Source organism: Candoia aspera, chromosome 18 (assembly GCF_035149785.1).
Source record: "Candoia aspera isolate rCanAsp1 chromosome 18, rCanAsp1.hap2, whole genome shotgun sequence".
In the NCBI taxonomy this organism is placed as follows: domain Eukaryota; kingdom Metazoa; phylum Chordata; class Lepidosauria; order Squamata; family Boidae; genus Candoia; species Candoia aspera.
In genome coordinates, this window is record NC_086170.1 from 8,995,917 (window position 1) to 9,018,076 (window position 22,160).

The 22,160-nt window shown below is 51.7% G+C and overlaps 1 protein-coding gene across 1 annotated transcript in view; it reads left to right on the forward strand.

The window, feature by feature from the left end:
- NPHP4 (nephrocystin 4) overlaps positions 1–22,160 on the forward strand; it is an 87,758-nt gene that overhangs the window by 35,569 nt on the left and 30,029 nt on the right. Inside the window, exons 9-15 of the mRNA XM_063317712.1 lie at positions 6,107–6,289; positions 7,883–8,027; positions 16,366–16,424; positions 17,407–17,499; positions 18,293–18,447; positions 20,007–20,198; positions 21,321–21,490. Of these exons, the coding sequence (XP_063173782.1) occupies positions 6,107–6,289; positions 7,883–8,027; positions 16,366–16,424; positions 17,407–17,499; positions 18,293–18,447; positions 20,007–20,198; positions 21,321–21,490 (997 nt within the window). The remainder of the gene's footprint in view (positions 1–6,106; positions 6,290–7,882; positions 8,028–16,365; positions 16,425–17,406; positions 17,500–18,292; positions 18,448–20,006; positions 20,199–21,320; positions 21,491–22,160) is intronic.

The window sequence follows — 22,160 nt, forward strand, 5'->3', positions numbered from 1 at the left end:
AGGAGTCCTGGTTAATCCCTGGCTTCTGCAGCGTCCTTGATCTGAGGCCAAAACTTTGTGGGCAACCCTTGTCCAGCTTGAGAAGGACCCCTTGATCCACCGGCTCCGAATGGGCCAACAGAGGCGACGTCTGGCTTGTCAACAAGAATTGGGGAGGGGGCTTGTTCAAAAGCTGTGCCGAATGCAAGGTAGATAATGTGATTCTATTAAAGGGGGAGGAATTGAATCTAGCTGGAAATTTAATCTGGCTTGAGCAGCCCAATCTGGGTCTTTGGAAGCACGGTTTCTAAACGCTTGCGTCCTCTGTGACGCTCTTGGCGTGAAATGGACTGGTCACCGGCGGATTGGATCGTTTCCCCCAGTTTTTGCTTTGGGATGCGCGCAGTCTGGCATTTCGTTTCTTCTTGGAGAGTTCTCAGAAGCCTTCTGGAATTCCAGGCAGTTTTAATTGCCCACAAATATTTAATTCATAGGGGCGAGCTAAGTGTTCCCCTAACTCCAGTAGCTCCCTTCATCTCTAATTTTCTCTATCTATCTATCTATCTATCTATCTATCTATCTATCTATCTAGGTCTCAATAATTGCAGTTCTTCTTGTGCAAAGCAACCAAAATGAAGGGGTTGAACTGCAATCTCTTTGGTATCACCTGCTAATATTTTCCCTTCTGATTTCTTCCTTCTTTCTCTTGTTTCAAATATTTCTCAAGGGCCCAAATTTCTTTTGAACTGGAGCCTTCTTGAGGCTCTCCCTGCAGGCCTTCTGCGTGGCTTTGTGCTGGTCTCGTTTCTGATCCGAGCCCCTGTTAAATCTGCGCTCAGCAGAGATGACAAAACACGTGGTGACGGCCACCAGTTTAGATGATTTTAGCAGAGGGCTGAATAGATTCATGGAGGGACAGTTGGGCTTTCAGTGTCCTTGGTCACAGGTACCAGCAGCGAGGGAGAAAAACTAAAAAGGCCTGTGATATTTCTGCCCCATGGTTGTGAGTTTCCCAAATCCGTGGTGGGATTTGACTGATTATGTGCCATCAAGTTGCTGTTGGCTTGGTGACCACAGAGATAGACCTTCTCCAAGATAGACTGCCCCCAGTGTGGTCCTTCAGGTCTTCCAACAATCCACCCATCGTGGCTGCAGCTGAGTCCTCCACCCTGCGGCTGGTTATCTTCTTCCTCTCTTTCTTCCCATTGATTGATTGATGGATTGGGTGCCATCAAGCCTGTGTCAACTCTCAGCAATCAGATAGACCTAGACAGAAAGGGTATCTGCCCGAACTTGGTCCAGGGGAGCCCCCATCACTCCAGGGGAGCCCCCACCACTGTTCTTATTGGGTCCATCTACCTTGCTGTTGAGAGCCAGTGTGGTGTGGTGGTGAAGGCCCCAAGCTAGAAACCGGGAGACCGTGAGTTCTAGTCCCGCCTTGGGCACGAAGCCAGCTGGGTGACCTTGGGCCGGTCAGTTTCTCTCAGCCCTAGGAAGGAGGCAATGGCAAACCCCTTCTGAAACACCTTGCCAAGAAAACTGCAGGGACTTGTCCAGGCAGTCTCCAAGAATCGGACACGATGGGACGGATTAAAAAAAACAAAACCAAAACCTTGACGTTGGTCATCCTCTTCTTCTCTTTCCTTCCACCTTTCCCGGTGCAATGTTCTTCTCACATAACAGAGCTGGGTCTTCGCATAATACGTCCAGACTATAATAATAATTACGTGGCGGGATAATTACTACTTGGCGGGATGCGGAACGCGAAAATCGACCGCTTAGCCCAAACCAGGCTTAGGGCTGCTCTTAAAAGTCGCAGTTCTCTCCGTCGACTGCCTTTAGCTCCTTCCCATTCCGCTCGCTTTTTCTGATGATTGGCAGTTGGCCTTCCCCTACTTTCTTTCTGAGAGAGCTGCTTACGTCTTTAATCGCTCTTCCCATAACCCAGAAGAAGGGCAACGGGGGCAGGGGGCGGGTAGCCATTTTTCAGTGAGATTAAAAACAGCAACGATCTTCCCGATTTCCTGTCTGGAAATACTAACCCGTCTAGTTGGCTGCAGGAGCAGATGCGGATAACCATGGCAGCCTTGGTTTTCTGTCCTTGGTCCTTTTGACACCGTTGGCTTGGGCTGGTGTTCTTCAACCAGCACTGTTAATTGAACATGGCAGTCGCCCCTCCCCACCCCCCACCCCTGATTTCCCCAAAGCGTTGGCAGGTGCGGGCACTGCCCAAGATCGCCGCACCCTTGGTACTTAGCCTGCGGCCCCGTTTTGCCTGCCATCTGGCCACCGGTGCCCCCTTTGTGACTTTTGGAGAGGCGCCCGCCCTTGGCCACGCTCCTCGGCAAGGAGCGGCAGGGCTTGGCAGGCGCTGCCCGGCCTTAATTGAGCTGTAAATGGTCTTTTCCTGGGCAGATTGCAGGCATCGGGGCAACACGGGCCACTTCCTCGCCAGCTTGGTCTGGCGGCTCCCTGCCAGCCCAGAGCGCGCGGCTCAGCCTCTCAGGCGCAGCAGCCGTTACGGAGAGAGCAGCTCGCATCGGCCCGACCCTTGATTTTCCCCGGGGTCTGGAAACGGCCCGCGATGTCATTTCTGCCCGTGGGGCTTCCTGGATTGTGCCAGCCCGCTGCTGGAGTGCACACCTCCTGTTGCAACAAATGAGCTTTCAGAAAGACAACGGATGTACTAGCTGGGGGTCTCTTGGGAAGCCGGAGACTGACGCTCAGCTGAGAGAGAGAGCGCGCGAGAAAAAAAAGGCCTCTCGTGTTAAAGTATTCCATCTCTGGAAGGGGCTCCATCAGCTGTATTTGCTGCCCCCCCCAAAGCAAAGCAGGGCATTCTTTTTGCAGGCACCACCACCTCCATGCCAGCTCAGCAAAAGAGAAGAACGTTAAACTGGCTCCGTTTAAAGCACCTTTTGGCCTCCCCCCGTCCCTCCCAGTGGGCTGAACATTTGAACCCCTGCTTGATGGGGTGTTAAAGCCCAACCCCAGCTAGTCCAGACCTTGCGCTGGGGATTTGGGACGCTTTCTTTCGTCCTGGAGGAGAGCCACAGGGACAGATGCTGAGCCGCCCCGTTGCCCCAGCCGATCGTCCGATGGGGCCTCCTTTTCCCCGGCGTGCTGCAGGTGATTGGCCGGGGCAGTCCCAAAGAGCCAAAGTCGGCCGAAACCGGTTCGGGCAACCCCGCTGGGATTTCCCGCGCCCCGCTTCTTCGCCAGGCGTTCCCCCCTCCTTTAACGCGAGGGAGCCATTTGTGGCCTTCCGTTCTGTTTGTTGCTTCTGGCAGCAAATGCCAGCCCAAAACAGCCAGTTTAACATTTGTGGTTAGGCAATCGTGTTTCCCCCACGGGTCGGAGAAAACCGAGCGCGGTCCTATTTGCTTGTGCTGGAATAATGATAATAAATCTCGGCCTGACAGCTGAACCTATTAGCCGAGTATCAGTTGCAAGGGATAACTTCTGCTTGGGGCTTTGCGTTGGAAATCTCAGCAAAGCGAGCTCGGTCGCCGACGTAGCTTAAGAACCAGGCTTGTTGCAAATTGCACGGCAGCCTCACAACTTTTTCGACCGGGCTCAGACGCATTAGCGGCGTCGGGAACCTCCGTCCGATGCCTCGAACTCTGCAGCGTTTTTTTATAAGCAGTTAAAGAGCATCACTGAGGTGGTAAAACAAAATAAAGGGTTGGAATATTCCATGCTGACGGATCAGTGGCAAAGGGTTATGGAAGAATGTTAAGTATGTTTTTTACGATCTTAGGATGAGACTAATTTAACAAAAGATTTTCTTTCATGCTTATTGGGCATAAACACCCCAGAGAATGCTTTAAAGGGGCTGGCTTTCAGCTTCATTATCTTCAAAGAGGGAAATGGAGCGAACGCCTCGTCATGAGATATGGGCCTGGCTGGCAATTGCCGTTTTGGTTTAATATCCGTAAGCTTGCTAAATACGATGTTATGAAGATCGATGCAGTTTAACAGCCTGCATCAACTTTTGAATCATAGACTCAAAATGTGGAATTTATCACTTAGGGAGAACTATGGATTTACTGAGGGTGGGGTGCGGGGGTACTTTTCAGCCTTCGAAAGACAGCGCAACCCTCGATTTACAGGCCTGGATTTCCAATAGGTGTTCACTTTTTGTTTATGAACTGGCTCTCTGCGGCTATAATAGGAAGTCTGATCAATATTACTCTGTGTGGTCGAGGTTTAATGCTGTGTTTAAAAACTAGGCTGAATGGCTTTCTGAGCGTGCACTGCAGTGTGTTTTGGCTCCCTTGTGTGTGTGTGTCTGTGTCCTTCCTGCCTGGTATATCACAGCAATTCAAATAATTTAAAAATCAGCTGTTGTGATTGGCTGCTGCAGATAAATTTCTGCCTGCTTGTGTCACTTGGGATTAAGCGTGTTGGCTTCAAATACCCTCTTCTGCCTAACGCCGCAGTACATTCAAGCTACAGGTAGTCCTCGACTTATGAGCGTTCGTTTAGCGACCGTTCAAAGTTACGATGGCGCTGGGTAAGAGACTTAAGACCGGTCCTCACACTTACAGCCATTGCAGCATCCCTGTGGTCACATGATCAAAATTCAGGCACACGGCATCCAGCTCACACTTACGACGGTTGCAGCGTCCCAGGGTCATGTGATCGCCATTTGCGACCTTCCCAGCCAGCTTCCAACAAGCAAAGTCAATTGGGGAAGCCGGATTTGCTTATTGACCGCTATGATTTGCTTAACGACCATGGCAAAAAAGGTTGTAAAATTGGGTGTGACTCACTTCACAACTGCCTCGCTTAGCAACGGAAGTGCCTGTCCTAATTTTGGTTGTAAGCTGAGCACTACCTTTTAATTTGATTCCCTCCTTTCTGGAGGGCTGATAAGCCCCAAGCTTTTGAGACCCTCCTCAAAGGCCTTTTTGGGGAACCATGTCCCCTTAACCTGTCACTTGGTCCTTTGACCTACTCAGAGGAGATGCCTTGGATGCTTCCAACCAGCAGCATCGCCAGTTTCTCAAGGGGTGCCCAGAAATTTTCATTTCTATTCCTGTAGCAACCCTAACAAAACTAGGATTAGAATTTGCAGGTGCTGAAGTTAACATTCTTCAGCCCGTGGCGAATCTGGGATACGTTCCTGATTCCCAAATCGACGTTGGCACTGGTAAGATGGGATGTTTTGGTGGCCGTGAAGTGCCTGCAAGGGGGCAAAGGGCGCTGGGTTTCTTCCTTCCTTTCTTTCTTGATGTTACGTTAATATCCTCAGCACAGCTGATGAGCTATGCCACTGTGGCTGAGTAGGGCAACCCCGTGCTTGTTGGCACAGAAGTGAACCTGTTTGAATTCAGGGGGGTTTCACTTCCAGTTAATAACAACACAGCAGCCATCATCAAGCCAAGAATTGAAGCTAAACGTGCCTAATGTGGGGATCTAAGCATTCCTTGGCAGAATCAGCCCTGTGCTTCTCTGTACTTGCCATTCGCTTTTATGGGAAGAAGGAGTGGGCTTCACATTTCAGGCTGGCCGACTGCGTCTGGGCCTGGGACCTAAGCAAGGTTAGACATGGCCGGCCCTTGGATGGGAGACCACTAGGAAATGCCAGGGTTGCAGATTACACTAGCCAGCTGGAAAACATCAGGGCCAAGCACTCCTGTGGGTCTGATTTTTGTCTTCCCTTAATCCTGCCTCTGGCATAGCCTACCCCAGGGTTTCTCAACCAGGGTTCCCTGGGAGATCACGATTTACTTAAAAAATTATTTCAACTTTGGGTAGCTCCACATGAAAGAGGTAAGTTTCATTCTTTATTTTTAGTTTAAGAACACTGTTAATGCATATATACAAGCCAAGAAATGAATATAATATTCCTGTAACTTCTGGCCTATATCTGAGCCGGAAAGGGCAGGGGTTCCCCGAGGCCTGAAAAATATTTCAAGGGTTCCTCCGGAGTCAAAAGGTTGAGAAAGGCTGGCCTGCCCTGTAAAAAAAAAAGGTGCTTTCATCTATGCCCACCCCCTGCTGCTTTTTTTTGCACAGTGACTGCCTTGGATAGCTTCCCAGGGTCCCACCCTGGAAGGCAACATGAAAAACGTAATGGTGATTGATCTGATACAATTCTGTCCTGGTTCTGATGCCACAGACTCCATCGGTGACCTCGCTGACGACAGCAGCTTATATGCACTCTGTCCGCTGGGCCCTTTGGCACCCCGTGCTGGATGCTGGCACTGCAGACGTGGTCCTTCCCTTGCGAGGCGGAGCTCAGCTGAATCCCCATCATGTCTTGGTTTATAAGACACCGCCGGCCACCATGAGCTCCGACGAGGTGAGAAACCCTTCCCGGCTTGGATGGTGGTAGGCGCTGGGGATGATGGGTCCCGGTGGGGCACGCGGGGAGATAGGAAGCGGAGTTGCAGAGGTGTATAGGCTCAAGAGCTACGCCCGCGTTCTTCTTGGAGAAAACAAAAGCCCTTTTTTGAGGTGAGCCTTGCAATTTGTATTTGCTTTTACTTCGCATAGCACTAAGATGCAGCCAGACGTGCATTGTGGGGCTCAAGCCATTTTCTGGCCAGGTTGCGTAAACCGGGCCATTACATGGCTTATTTCTCTTGGTGTAACATGCTGTGCTTTGTTAACCCAAGTCTGATGCGCTGGGTGAATTCAGCTGCGCAGTTGTGAGATGGGAGGTAATTTCACTGGAGCTGTATTTTTAGCAGAGTGGACTCAAATCCCGTTTCCCAAGCTAAGGTGGGGGTTGGAACGCTTTCAAGCTTGGGCTTGTGCACGTTGCTGTGTTTTGCAACGTGATTTATGGCTCCAAGCTGGCCTATGGAGATTTTTATATCAATTCCTCAGTTTGCACCCAGCTGAGAAAATTGCTGAAGAAAAGAACTTCACACTTAAGTAATTTTAAATAAACACTACAGGCCAATGTGGAAATTGGCCCTGAAGACTTTGGGCTGAGCACTTGTAAAACTGGTGCAGGCTGGAAATGCCCCGCTTTGTCTGTCCCAAATGCAGGTGTTCCTGGAACGTCTCACAAAAAGGCAGTTGCTGAAAACTCCTGACTGGCTGCCTAAGTGACGTTATAAGGATTAGGAGGGAAGCCCTAAAAATTACGTATTTCAGATGGTGATGACTGTCAAGGCTGTCAGCATATAAAAAAAAAGGCAAAGAGAGTGCATGAACGTCAATCTGATGCCAGAAGGACCTTTATTAGCATAATTAAATCACCCAATTTTAACAAGCTTCTCTAACCTTTCCTTTCTAAAAAAAACTTGGGGGAGATCCTCCCTCCCTCCCTCCCTTCCCTCCTTCCCTCCCTCCCTCCCTCCTTCCTTCCTTCCTTCTGGCTGTGCAAGCCTCAGGATTTCAGAAAAGAGCCAGAGACTGCTACAATGCTGACATCCACTTTGTGAAAAGCATCACTCCTTTTCTGAAACAGAAAGCTAGGTTTCTAGCCCTTATGGCTGGTGAATAGTTTTGTAATCTCAAAAGCCCATTAAGGTGTCCAAACAAGGTCTCCAGAACTTCTGCACTCGTGTGGCTCTTTTGTCTCCTCTGCAACTAAAAGAAAAAAAAATTAAGTCTAGTAAGGGAAAAGTCACAAACGTGTAATAGGATCTAAAGGTCTAGATCAGTTTAGCCCAACCTGGGCATCTTCAAGATGGGTGGACTTCAACTCCCAGAATTCCCCAGCCAGCATGGAGGAGGAGCATGGCTGGCTGGTGAATTCTGGGAGTTGAAGTCCACACATCTTAAAGATGCCCAGGTTGGGAAACACTGTTCTAGAAATGCATTATTGTTGGGACAGAACTTGGATTGCCTTGGCAAAAGTTTTCGGGCTTGTACGTTCCTCTGCTGCAGTACGAGAGGTGAGAAAGATAATCCTTTTTTTTTTTTTTTTTTAAAAATCCAGGTGAAGCAGGTGGAATCGGGCACCATCGCGTTTCACTTCTCCACCAGCGACAACGAGCAACTCAGAGCCTCTGCAAAGGCTCCAGGCATTAAGAGAGAGGAGCTGATCCCCCCCAAGGCCAAGAGTCCCCCCGGCACGTCCCCCGGTGAGTGGTTTTCCTATATCGCTTCTCTGGGAGCATGCAGGGGGCCATCAGTCCCCCTCCGAGGTTGAGGGGGCACTTGGGGACAAGGATGGGCCGGAGGATTGGAAAGGGGAGTTCAGCTGGTTTGCATTCTGTTCTGGTTTGCGCCTGCTTCTGATGCAGCCCAGAACTGCTTGCACTACCATCCCCATCCTCATCTCAGAAGCAAACCAACAGAGTGGAAAGCTGAGGTTTTGTTTTGCTTTTAAGCTTTGGCATTTTTCTGTCCTACCCGGGAAAACTTCTTGGAGTTTTTGCTGGCGCTAATGGGAAGCGTAAATTATGACAGCTGGTTTGGTGCCGTGGTGAAGGCCCCAGGCTAGAAACTGGGAGACGGTGAGTTCTAGTCCTGCCTTGGGCACGAAGCCATCAGGGTGACCTTGGGCCAGTCTCTCTCTCTCAGCCCTAGGAAGCAGGCAATGGCAAGCCACTTCTGAAAAACCTTTGCCAGGAAAACTGCAGGGACTCGTCCAGGCAGTCTCCAAGAATTGGACATGATAGAACGGATTAAATTAAAAAAAAAAAAAGGGGAAGCCACAAAGCAAGTGAAATCCTTTCTCCTCTTCACCAGCATAGCAAACCATGTTGGTGTAAACAAGGTTTAGATGCATTTCTTTTCCTTTCCTCCTATCCCCTGCCTTTAATTCGTGGGGGCTTCATCTGCCTTCCTGCTTTTCCACCCTTTGCATAACGTTGCTTACCCCAGAAGGAAATTGTGTGATGGATGTGTAAGCATGTCAGCATCCTCATGCGTAACCGGGACACGCAAATACTTGCAGCTCTGTTGTGTGTGTGCGTGCGTGGATAAATATGCAGCTTTTAAAATCCGAGATACGGCCCAGCAACAGCTGCCTGATCTATCTCTGCTGACTTCGTAGCCTAGACCCTGGACTTTATCATTTTGCCAGGAAACAGGAAAATATGAAATTGCCCTGAACTCTCAACCCTTTTCGATTGCCTTCATCTCAAGAGCCAGCAACAGGAATTAATACCAGTATAGTTTCTGATATATGGAGTGGGTAACATACAGTTTTACATTAAGAGGTGAAGCAGGATCTCCCCTCGTTCTTAAACGTCCTCTTCATTCCGCAGCTTTTTTCATCTTTCCCCTGTTTCTTTTAACCAGCTTGCTTTTGGCCTGACAGCCTGCACACAAGCTCATAGCCTTCTCGGGGTGGCATAATTACAGAAACCGGTTAGCAAAAGACAAAATAGGACCGAGACGCTGCAGGAGGTTTGAAAACCGGATTAAAGCGATGTTTTATAGGCGGCCGCTGGCTGCCTTTTGGGAGGAGCAGGCGTCTTTAGAAGGTCCTGGGATCTGGTAAGGTGATCTAGCCCAAAAGCCTTGTGCTCTTGACAAGGTTTCCCTACTTTGGTGTGCTGCAAACGTGTGGGGGCAGAAAAAAAAAAATCAGAGGTGGAGGAGGAACCCCAAAAAGGCCCTGTAAAGCTGGAGTGTGTTTGCCAGTTGCAGAAGCAAAGGGGGGGCGGGACAGGGCATCCTCGAGAAGGGCCTGAAAATCTGATGAGGAACAGCCCTCCTTGCCTGCAGTTGAAAAATAAAAGCAAGGAGATCTTGAGTAGCTGAGCTGGGAAGAGGTCCTGCATGATCCAGAGAGATCTTCAGCATCTCAGAGCAGAGAAGGGCTTGGCTCGAAGAATGAGGATCCGAGCCGGAAGTAGCCTCTGGGTGGGTCTGGAGGGAGATCCGGTCCCCCGCATCACGTGCTGCTTTGCCAGGCCACCTGCCCTCCGCGCCCGTCTCCTTTCCTTCCCCCGGGTGAAGTTGGGGAAGGAACGCCGACCCCTTTGGGGGCGCCTGTTCTTTCCAGGGAGCCTTGTTGAAATGCACGAACCGGCCAAGCTTCTGCTTTTCCAAGGCCTGCCTGTGACATTCCGGCTGAGCTCTTCTCCTGTCTTTGGTGATCCTCGCAGAGCCGGAGCTGCCAGCTTAAGGGAAAAGCCGGGGCTTGGATTTTAACGACTTCTTCCCGTCGTCTTTTTCCTTCTTGCCAGAGGGAAGGGAAAAAGCAGTGCAGCCCCTTTGAGCCACTAGAGCGCAGTGCTTCCCTGTTTTTCCCCTCCCCTTCCCAGGACTTCTCGGGAAATGTTTTGGCTTCGACAAGAGATGGATTTCAAGGTGGGGGGAGTTGAATAGACTCTGAAACCGGAGCTTGAACAGGTCAGTCGGAAGCAAAAAGGCCTAGTGGCGACAACTTTGGCGAGGCTTTTCTCGACGGAACCCGAAGAGGGGCTGGGTTACTTGGGCGCAGCAAGAAAAGCTGAGGGGCTCTTAAGAGGCCCTTGAGTTTATTGTGACATGAAGGCTGCTGAGTGGTTTGGACATCTAGGAAGGGGAAGTGGAGAAAACCTGGAAGCCCACGGGAGCTGAGCCTTGGCTGTTGGGAGTTTCCTGAGTCCAGGGGAGCGACAGCTACCACCGAGGTCCGAGGACTCAGAACTGCTCCTGCAGAACGTCGGGGCCAAACGAAAGGCCCACAAGTGGTGGGCGGCTCGGCCGTTTCTCCGCTCTTGCTCGGAGCCAGATCAGGTGTGAGGTCCCACAGGTCTCCCCGCAGCACCAGCAGAGGGTGTGGTGGTTATCGGTGGTTCCTTGGAAGCCAGAGTGATGGATGCTTTGGACATGAAGGGAAAGCGGGGGCTAAGCCGGAGCCAGACCACCAAAAGGCTGTTGGAAGACCAGATAAAGCAGCAAATAAAAAATAAAAAAAATCCTTTCTCAGAAGTCGTTAAAAAGCAAAAAGGAGGGATACAGTCCAGGAATTTAGGATGAAGAAAGAGATGATGCCATTTGGGGGCCAGGTGGAAGGGTGCAGCTTTGCTACCCATGCGTTTCCCTATATTATGTCAGATCCTAGGTGCAAAAGCTAGGGAGCACATCTGGATCTCATGCTGTCCCTGGTCAGTGTTCAGCACTGATGTCTTCGTCTTAGCAGCGGCTCCATAGGAGAGAGGACCTTGCCTTTACTGAGGGCCTTGAATCTCCTCTTCGTCTCCATTTCGTTTGCTGTTCTTCTCAATTGCCTGCTGAATGCACCCCTTCTGGAGGGGTGAACCTGGGTCTTTTGCATCTTGGTGAGGCGAAAGGAGTCCCTGTGACCAGCAGACCATTTCAGGACATCCTCTTACCTCCCATCCAGAAACGCAGAGACACTTACTCGCCTTTCGCCAAGAACTCTGTGTCTCATCAGTGTGGGGAGAGCGGAGATGGATGCCCAAGGGACAAGGGCCCAAATCCCGCCCTGCCTTTCTGCTCACTCAAGTCTTGATGTCTCCATCACTGCAGAAGAGCTTTCCTGCTGCATTGGGCAGAGCCATTTTATGGTGGGCCTCATCAGTCACTTGGGACACTTCACCTGAAAGGCAGTGGCTGGTTGCCCCTTCCTAAGCCCTTAGACCAGCCTTGCTCAACCGTTTGACCCTGGAGGAGCCCTTGAAATATTTTCCAGACCTCGGGGAACCCCTGCCTGTTCAGGCTCAAAGATAGGCCAGAAGTTACAGAATTATTATATTTGCTTCAAGGGTAGGCCGGTATATGTGCATTAACAGTGTTCTTAAACTGAAAATAAAGAATTAAACTTACCTCTTGAATGTGAAGTGGCCTGAATTTGAAACAATTTTTTAAATAAATTGTGATCTCTCAGGGAACCCCTAGGGGCCTCTTGTGGAAGCCAAGGGTGCCACGGAACCCTGGTTGAGGAACCCTGCCGTAGAAGGTTCCTCAAGGGAGCCATCCCTGGTCATGCCTGCTTGACGTATCCTCTTCAGATTTAGGGACAGCCTTTACTGTCTGTCAATCCCTAACTTGCTGGACTTTCCAGAATATGTGAGCAGGATGCAGAGAATGTAAACAAGCTTCTGTTCTTGGCGGAGATTGTGAGGACTCGAGGTGAGAGGAACACCAAGTTCCTTCTTCTGAGAGAGCAAGGCTCAGGAAGATCTGAGAGCTGACCAGATAAGAAATCCTGAACGATCTCTTGCTCAGTAGCCATCAGCTACCTTGTAGACTGTCATTTCTAGAATACAGTAGCGTATCTCGTTGAGTTCATCCTCGGCTCAGTGGCGGCCTGGCGCCACGTCCAGCGTTTCCGTGAAGAACACGAAGAGCCAGAATGCAGCTTAGCTGTCATGGAAACTGCTGGGGAAAGTCTCTCCTTGAGGCAGCGTTTGATTCTTTCGACGGAACCGAGATAGATAAAGATTGTCGGATCGTAACCAGCCGTTCCGATGGTGCACCTGCGCTGCTGCTGTCATTCGTCCTCCTCAGCCTAGCCATTCGGGTGGGTCCAAACAATCAGGGACCATCCCGTGACCAGAGGGTATCAGGACATGGTATGGCCAGTCAGCCTCCACTGGATTGTGATTTCGGTAAAAGGAAGGCAGGCAGATTCCGGTGGATGTTCGCCGGATTGCAGAAGCAGAAAGCATTTTTTAGCATTACCAAAAATGTATGTTAATGGAGTGACTGCTTTCAGCCTACGTCTGGCAAAGAGAACGGTGACATTGGGCTGTCCTAATATTTTATTGTTTCTGCTTCTTTGTGAAGCTTCCTTGTCTTGTTGCTAAGAGAAGGAGAGCAGCTGAATTCATCATCTTCTCATCGTGAGCTGCCCACATGTACCTCAGCTGAGTTCTCCTGCATCGTGTCACTGTTACCAGGAAGACCTGATCCTGTCTCTGCTGTGAGGTAGCCGTGCACTTAATGCCCTTCCGGCCCCTTGTTGGGTCCTCAAGAAGCTGATAGAATTCAGCCCTCCTCGAACAGCTTTGCATACGTGGGAGAGAAACTCATGTTGACATTTTTCTCCTGCTGGAAAAGGCAGAGGCAGCCTGTGTGATTAAAGGGGGAACATATTCTTAGAGTGAAGGAACCGTGTCCTCAATTTGTCAAGGAGCCAACCCTTGATTTTCTTGCATGTGGAGAACACTGTGTACTTTTGAGAACTCGAAGCATGAGCTGTGTCTGGAAACTTTGCTTGGAAGGAGGAGACAGTGAGCTGGTAACTTCTAGGTTGATGAATTCTCATAAATTGTGAGTCACTCTGGAGAAGGGGGAGAGGGTCCCACCTTTGACTCCTACACTGGGCAGGAGTGCGGAACCTGTAGAACAGCACCTTAATGTGGGACTCTGTGGACTGGCCGACCCTGGCATTAAAAGTGGGATACATCTTTATTTTTCTACCAAACCAAGCAGGCAGCTCGAGCTTAAGATGCATGACAGAAGGGAACAGCACAGACCTTGTTTCCTGATCAAGGAAACATAGTAGGGAAACTATGCCAGACAGAGAGCATGTCAACACATTTCTTAAAACAAGTTCAGAGCGGGAGCATCGTATTACACTAGAACAGTGACAAGGAATAATGTAAAACCATAAGAAACTGTAAGGATTTGAAAGCGTTCACGTCTCATTAAACAGCCCGTTTAAGCAGGGCCACGGGGCTGGAAGGGAGAACGCAGAGAATTCACGAGATAAATGCGTTGCGTTTGACAACAGGGAAGTACCAAAATCTAATTGCTGTGAATAGGCAGGAAGTGAGGGTCATCATTGTTCCCTGCCCGCAGGCGTTGTATCTGCAGAGAATTGCATTCAGAACTTTCCCAAACTTACAGGTTGGCGCAAGAATCTCCCCCTACTTTCTATCGTCCTTGCCCTTGTGTGGGGTCCTCTAAATCTCCTCAAGTTCTGAGACCAGCACAGTGAGTCCCCCAAATTAGGAGAAGGATTCATCTCCTCTGACGGTAGAGCAGTCAGAAAAGGTGTTGCCAGACCCTGGGCAGTCTTCTTTAACAAGATTCATTAATGGCAAAAGGGGTTCCTCGACAGAACTTTCAACAACTGGAGAGCTTTCATTCTGGAACCCAATTTATCTTGAAGCCTTGTTAGAAACGGAAGCTTTTCAATTTCGTTCTGGTGCCCCTCCGTTGAACTGGCTGGCTGGTTGCCCATTTCTCCGACAGCTGTTACGGACCCCTTCTGTGAAAGAATTCCATCTAGCTGGGACCCGGAAGCGAGCCTTCTCTGCTGTAGCTCCCGCCCTTTGGAACATCCTTCCCCCAGAGGTGAGACAGGCCCCCTCACTCCTGGATTTCCGCAAAAGATTAAAGACCCGGTTTTGTTGGCAGGCTTGGAATGGAAGGGGAATAGTTGTACTTGGGGATGGCTAGCTCCCTAGAGTGACTTTGGATGGACCTACTACACTCACGGTCTGATAAAGAATTTTTGCCGATCGTGATTCCATTACCTTCTTATTTTTATTGCATTTACTGTATTTATAACTCTTTTGGTTCTTGACTCTATTTTACTGTAAACCACCCAGAGTCCCTCCTTGCGAGGGAGACGGGCGGTGATCAAATTTGATAAATAAATAAACGGTCACCTTAATCCTTATCAGCCCATGAACCTCCCACGGTAGGTAGGTTGCTTGAATCCATGGATGGCCGCTCGAAGAACCTCAGTTACGGGTTCTTTATCAAGGCTTCTCTGATTTACAGCTATAGGCAAGTAGGGAGCTGTTTATCTCCAGGAGGGATAGGGCTTGTGAGGTGACAAAGAGAGGACCACTTTGCCAAACGTTGCAGGGAATGGAGGCGCAGACAGTAGCAGTGAATTAAGGTAGAGCGTTGGGTCCGATGAAACGCTTGTAGAATGACCGCTGTTTTACCATGGACCCCGTTGCTTTTCTACTCATGACCACAGTCCATGCTGAGAGTCCTCAATCTTGAGATGGATCTTGCAAAGACAAGAACTGCCACTCTTTTCTGAATGCGGCAGTTCTGGGTAAATCAAAGGCTGGTGTTGACTGGCTGTGAAGGCTAGACAAGGATCACTCCATCTATGTGGAGGGATCAGGGAAGAAAGTTGGCAAAATAACGTCCCAACCCTGATGAGGCTCGGAGGTAGATTTTGGTAGAAAGCCACGTCTGCCTAGATAACCCCTTTATCCCCATGGATAGCTAGAAAAGGTGTGCCAATGTGCAGGGCTCACCAGCATTGGCTGAGCAGCGGATCGAAGGGAGAGGGACAAACCACAGTTCAGGCTCTGCCTGCTGCAGAATTCAGGAATCCTGTGCCAGTCCTGTATAGACGGAGATCTCCTGCAGGAGGACCCAAAAGAAATCAGTGCGAGATTGGAGGCCTGCATGGTCTCCCAACTCAGCATCTTGACTCTGGGCAGCTAAGAGTTAAAAAACACAACAGTACAACAACATCACAATAAGGACCAACCCAACCATCCCACAGACTGCCATGTGTCCCATCCTCCATGCCCGGTGATAGAACCAGGTCTTCAAGGTCTTATGAAAGGCCACCAGGTTTGGGGCTAACGTGATCTCCAGGGGGATGATGCCAAAGGGTGGGCGCCATGATAGAACAGGATCTTTTCATGCGTCCCACCAGATGGCACTTTTTAACTGATGGGACCTGGAGCATGCCTCTCCTGCCAGGTCTGACAGTTGGGGAAGGGCCTGGCCCTGCGCCATTATAGGTCATCTCCGGCACCTTGAATTGAACCTGGAAGCCCACGGGTGACTAATGCAGCTCGCAAAGCAGAAGTGTGACATACATCAATTGAGGAGTGCCCACTGCTGCCCGCACCCTGCATTTTGAACCAGCTGCAACTTCCAGGTGCTCTTCAAGGGCAGCTCCATGTCGATCCCATTGCAGTGGTCCATTTGGGAGGTGACTGAGGCACGAGCGAAGCAGGTCAAAACTCTCGTGGATCCGGAAAATGGAATCCCCTTGAGGATGTCACGAAGGGACATCCTCAGAACTAGAGCCCAAGAAGGTGCCCTGGGGCGCACGCCACATGCTAAGTTGCACAACTTATTAGGCCTCCCCCGCTCCTGGTGCCATGAGTGTTGTGGACCCAGCCTTAAAGCTTTTCATGGTACGCAGCGTTGAACTGTGCTGGGCCCAGAGCAGCTGGTCTCAAGGGCGTCGCGATCAGACCTCCCCTTGCTTGGTTCAAGGTGGATGGAGGAAGAGGAAGGAAGGGGGCGTGCTGTATGTGTCGGGACCTACCCAGATTTTTTTTCCCCCCCATCTGAAACCTGGGGAAATCTGTTGGTCAGAGTTTGCATGAGTTATTTTCCTTCTGAAAAACCCACGTGCAGAAGACCACGTCCAGGAACTGTCTGCTAGGAGAAGTCAGATCTGGGTGTTTTCCCGCTCCCCTTAAACTCCCTGCCTGTTTCCTCTGGAAAAATACCACCATCAACTTTGGCCTCCACGGATAATGATTACGATTATGTTTCTTCCTCTGTGTCCTTTCCTAGGTTCACCTCCTTCCCTCCCGATGCTGGTCTCCACTCAGGATTATTCTCAGGGCCCTGGGGTAAGTGTGTGTGTGTACAAAGCTCCTGTCCGGTCAGTTCCCTACAGGAAAGAGAAATTGAGGAATGATAAAAAGGTACTTTCTCGCACGAACATTGGGCGAGAACCATTTGCTTTTCTGACACCAGAAATGGATAAAAAAGGGTGCCTATTCTGAACTTGGAGCAGTTTGGCCCTCCCTGCGGTGTGTATTGCTCTTATTAGCTAACCTCCGCCCCCGCCCCCCAAATATCAAACAGCAGCTTGGGAAGGACAAAAGAATCGAGTCACCGTTCACGCACAAAGTCAAAATCCCCCAAGTACGGATTGGGGGAAGGATGCCCACAGATGGGCTCCCTCTGAAAAATGGGGCCATTCCAAGGTTTTGTGTTCAGAGAAGCTTTGCGATGGGTGGTTGACTCTCCTTGGCACTGTGATCCTAATGGTGCTGCCCTGGGAACGATTCGACAACACGATGGATTATCTGGCCCGGCGGAGGCTGTTAGGAGAAGGCCAGGACGGAGCTGTGTCACCGAGGCAGATAATTCTGCATTTGGAGTGATTCACCGGCCTGACACTGTGTTTTTCAAGCGTGGCCACTTTAAGATGGGTGGACTTCAACTCCTAGCATTCCCCAGCCAGCAGGAAAGAAAGGGCAGGGAAGGAAGAAAGGAGCTTCGTGGCTCAGCTTGCCTGGGAAAGCTGTCAGGGTTCAGGGTGGGAGCAGAGGGGCGCCCACCCTCAAAGTCACTGGGCAGAAAAGCTGATGTGGCGCAGATCCCGTTTTTGAGAGCTTGGGGTCTGAAGGCATGTGAGGCCCCCACCGAGGAGCTTTCTTCAGGGGCATCGGGCGCGTCAACAAGCCGGTGCCCGCCTGCAAATGCTCCTCTGGCGGCTTTAGGCCCTCCGAGGCTTTCTCGGCGCCCGATGCCAGCCTTGCCACGCTCCTTGCGAGAGAAGTGGTGGCAGGGCCTCCTCGTTTCACACCCGTCCTTGCATTGCAGCTGTCGCTGTCCCAACTTTCGGCGTCTCCGACAAACAGGAGCACCCATGCTCTGCCGTCCCAGTCCTCGGAAAATCTCCAGCCGGCCAGAGAGGTAAAGGCTTTGGACGCTCCGGTGCAGTTGAAGGGTAGCCTGCGTTCCAGATTTTTTTTAAAAAACCCAGTGTTCTCCCATCTAAATACCAGCCTGGCTTAGTTTTTTGAGATCGGCTGGGCAGTTCACACCTGGCAGCATGGAGATGCCATACGCAGCCTGGCCTGCATGCCACATGCTTTGGGGGTGCCCGATGGACACAGTGAACGGCCCTGTGACAGCCGGGGCACTGAAAGTGTTTCCCGAAATGGGGATTCTGCACAGGCACAGAGAATAGGTCAGTTCGGTCACCAGGCCTGTCTGCCCAACAAACTTTGTCTCCGTCTCTCTTCTGGACATACAAGTAGTCCTCGACTTACGACCACAATTGGGACTAGAGTGTCTGTCGCCAAGCAAGGCAGCCATTAAGTGAGTCATGCCTGATTTTACGACCTTTGGGTTGTAGTTCAGTGAATGACGGCAGCCATTAAGCGAATCACATGGTCGTTAAGCGAATCCGGCTTCCCCCATCGACTGTGCTTGCGGAAAGCCGGCTGGAAAGGCCACAAATGGCGATCACGTGGCTCTGGGACACTGCAACTGTCGTAAATACATGCTGGTCACCGGGTTCCTGAATTTTGATCACGTGACCTCGTGGACGCTGCGATGGTCGTAAGTGTGTGGACCGATTGCAAGTTGTAACTCCGGATGGTCATTAACAAATGGTTGTAAGTCGAGGACTGCTTGTCCCTCCACGCTCACCCTCTCTTCTGTTTCCAGCGTGCCTCTTGATCTGCTTTCTCTTCTTCTCAAGCCGGAGAAACCCCAGGGAGCCATCACTCACTTGGAGTCTGACCTCAGCTGTGACTCCCGGCTTGCGGATTCCTCCATGGTGGACCAGCTCCAGGAGATGCCCTTTACGCCGGTCCATGTGCCCATCCTTGCCCTGGGAGGAGCGCATTTGGGAAGGTGAGGGGGAAGTGGGGGGCCGGCTCATTCACGAAATCCCCTCCCCAGCCAGCTCTTTGCTCCCTTTTCAACTAAACGTCAGGGCTCCGCAGGGCATTTCAGAGGTGCGGGGAGAAGAGTTGGCAGGCAAAGCTTACCTCCACCACGTGACCCGGGAGCAGAAGTTCCTGATTTTGTTAAATCCAGCAGGCTGGCTTTTTTGTGGGGGGGGATCAACCGCTACACCTCTTTGTGCACTCTGTTAAGGGCCGTATGGGAGACAGGCAGAGGCCGGGACGTCCTTCCGCCCTTCCTGGCGCTTCCCCCCTATCCCAGGCTGGAGGCTGCCGGGAAAGATCGAACCGTCCTTAGCAGGGGTCTGAACCAGCCTCCTAAAGGGGAGCGTTCAAGTTCCCCGGAGGGCTGTTGGTGCCCAAGAGGCCGCGGGCTGCCCACCTGTCTTGGAGGGTAGCCAGCCCAGCCTCGGGCGTGAGTGCTCCAGGTGCCAGGCAGAATCAAGGCGTTCATTAACAGCTGGAAAAGCCGGCGGGGGGCGGGGGGGGGAAATGCTCTTGCAGGCAGCTAAACCTCGAGCCAGTCCCCGATTTTCTCCCCGTGCTGCTTTATTTGGGCCAGCGCTGGCTTGTCCATGGCAACAACTCTGATGGCTCTGCTTCTGAGGCTCTGTCCCCCTCCGTTCTTTATTTCCATTATCGTGCCAGCCTGCCTAGCGTTTTTACCGAGAGTGGCCCATTGTGGTTAACGCGTTTTAGTTAATGCAGCTCTTCTGAAGAGGCCATTTCCCTCTCCCAGAGCTCCTTCAAAGGGCCTCAGCAAGGGCACTTTCATCCGCCAGCCGCTTAGGCGGCTAAGGAGGACCAGGGGCTCTCGAAAGCCAAGCTGCGGGTGCTCGACCCTCACGTGGGCCTTGGTGTCTCACGTGTGAATGGAGCTCGGTGGCTTCCCCTTAGGGTCTGTCTCCCCCCCCCCCCCAACCTGGAAGGCCAGGCCCTGTTGCAAAGGGCAGGAGCCCCTGAGATTTGTAAAAGCTGGGCCGTGCCCAGGCTCCCTTTCCCAAACAGTGTCTGGCAGGGCAGCGCCCGCCGTTCTTGAATTGCCTGCAACGAATTGGCTTTTGAAATTATCGAAGGAGGGGGCCGCCGAGGGGTGTGGGAACAGCGTATCCCCCCTTACCCCATCCTCTCCCCAGCGCTCCATGCCCCCCTTGGCTCCCCAGATTTTCAGTGAGCCCCCAGTTCTCCTCAGGAGAGAGCCTGTTCAGCTTTCCTGGTTGAGGCGCTCCTGTTAACCGCACCTTGCCCTTGAGAACCTGTTGGAAAGTTCTGTCTCCCCCTTTTCGTCCACCCCATTCCTCAGCGCACAGATGCTGAGGGAGGATTTTGGAAAACCCCCGGTGGTTCTCTCTGCTTCCGGCAGGGCACATTGGTGGAGATTTGAGCCAGGAGCTGGGTATTTATGCCCCCAGCTCTTAAACTCAATCTGTTTTCTCCAAACTGTTGTGGAAGGCCCAGAAGTGTCCTTGTCTGTGTCCTGGATTCAAAAGCCCATCTTTCCCGCAGCCTGAACACTGCCCCCACCCGGGCCTCTCTTGCCCGCCTGCGCGCGGCTGGATTCCCCGAGCTTCTGGATTGCAACAAGGAGCCAGTTGAGATGGTGGATCCCGCCGATCCCACGCACTACAGCCCCCAGCGGGAAGGCGCCGACCTCTTGCAAAACAACGAAATCAACGTGCAGTTCCTGGCGCTCAGCAGGTGTGCGAGTCGCATTGGTTCCTCTGCGCCTGGGAGAAGCTGGAAAGATCTGGGCAATTGAAACTGTTCCGCTCTGGAAAGAAGCAAGAGATACAAAAAAAGGGGGGGGGCTCTGAACAGACGGGGTGCAGTTGAGGGAGATTGCGCCAGACCCCAAACTCTTAAGGGCCTTTCCCTACTGCTGAGCTGAAGGGCTGTTGTCCCAGGCTATCCCTGTCCTGCCTAAAGAGCAGTGTTTCTCAACCGTGGCAACTTCAAGCTGGGTGGACTTCAACTCCCAGAATTCCCCAGCCAGCCAGCCATGGGGAATTAACTTAAAGTTGTCAAGGTTGGGAAATACTGCTTTAGAGCCTCTGCTGAGGGTGGCAGTCCCACCTCCCTTGCCCACGCCCCTCTTGATCAGCTACCTCTTCCAGCCTGAGTTGCCAGGTAACAGGTGAAGAAGGGGCTGTCTTTTAGCCATCGTGTCTGATGGGGGCTCCCTGGCCCCCTCCCCAGCTGGAAGGAGCTTGAGGGAGCCTCCCCAGGTCTTTCCGTGGGGAGGAAGGCAGAATGGTGGTTCAAGAGAAGCGGGGTGCCCATGCCTGCCCGGAAGTTGCCAGGAGGCGTGGGCTTTCTCCAACCCAGCCAGGGGAGGTCAGATTTTACACACCCGGGAAGCACTATAGGTTGTGCCTGTGCCCTCCATTAACACCGGCACAGCTAAGAAGGAGCTCAGCTGTCTCACAAGGGCGTCAGATAAAAGACGGTCCCCGTGTATGTTTGCCTTGGCGCGCCTTCCCGTTGCGGGGAGCTTTTCTTCCTAATAGTCCAGAAAAGGAGAAAGCAACTCGGCTCCAGTTTACCCTGTGGGACGGCAAGGGCCTGATGGCTTGCCCCCTCTTGCCCCGCCAGGTGCACAGATCAATCAATCAATTCCTGACTCTGCAGTGCCTCCCCTCTCAAAATACTCTGCACTTGCAATTCATGCCCCCCACCTCCTTTAAGCTTTCCATGAATTTTCAGGGGGGGTGCCCTTCCCTTTGGGCAACCCTCAGGGCAGCTTTAGGGTGCCAAGCGAGGCTGCGCCAGGATTTCGGCCCTGCTGGTTGAATTGCCTCTCCTCTCCTCTCGTTCCGCCAGGCCTGCCCGGGACGGCCCAGCTACCTGGCCCCAAAGCGTCTACTTCACCCTCCAATTTTATCGGTTCCCCCCAGCCACCACGCCACGGCTGCAGCTGGTCCAGACAGAGGCCTCGGGGGCAGCCACCCACATCTTGGTGCCGATTAACCGAGACGGGACCCTGAATCTCGGTAAGGCCGGGGAGCAGCGGGATGAGAAGGTTCTGGCTGGAGGGTGGGGGGGCAATTTGCTAACATCCAGCGGCTGTAGAAAGCCCAGAGGCAAATATTCAGAGACTGCTGTGTAAACAAGAAGAAGGATTAATCTTGGGAGGAGGGAATAATCTTAACAAGAGACTCTGGCCGGCCCCTCCCTGAGTTGCTGCAGTATAAAAAGGAGGGGAGGGCAGCACCATCAGCCTGGCCAGATTCTGTTATTAGGGCCCATCTCAGCGAAGCATAGCTGGGGAGTCGGTTTCCTGTTGTGGCCTACCTTGCAGGGCTGATCCCGGGAGAAGGAGAGGAGTTTGCCCACCCATAACTGGCATTTCTGGTTCTTAAAGTCTCCCCTTTCTCCAGCGGGGTGTCTAATGGAAATTAAAAAGGGGGAGGAATGATCAGCTTGTTCCACTCGGATGCCGGATGGGGAACATCCTTCTGCTGCCAGATTCTGTCAATGTAACCTTGCAATAAAGTAGAATTAGCTCATCTGGTTGTCTTTCCTGTGTGGTCTACCTCGTAAGGCTGACAGAATATGAACCACATTTGTAGACTCTTTGGGCTGGTAGGGACCTGGGAGGTCCTTTAGTTCAGCCCCTGCCCAGGGCAGGAATCCTCAGACCCTCCTGGGCAAATGGCCATC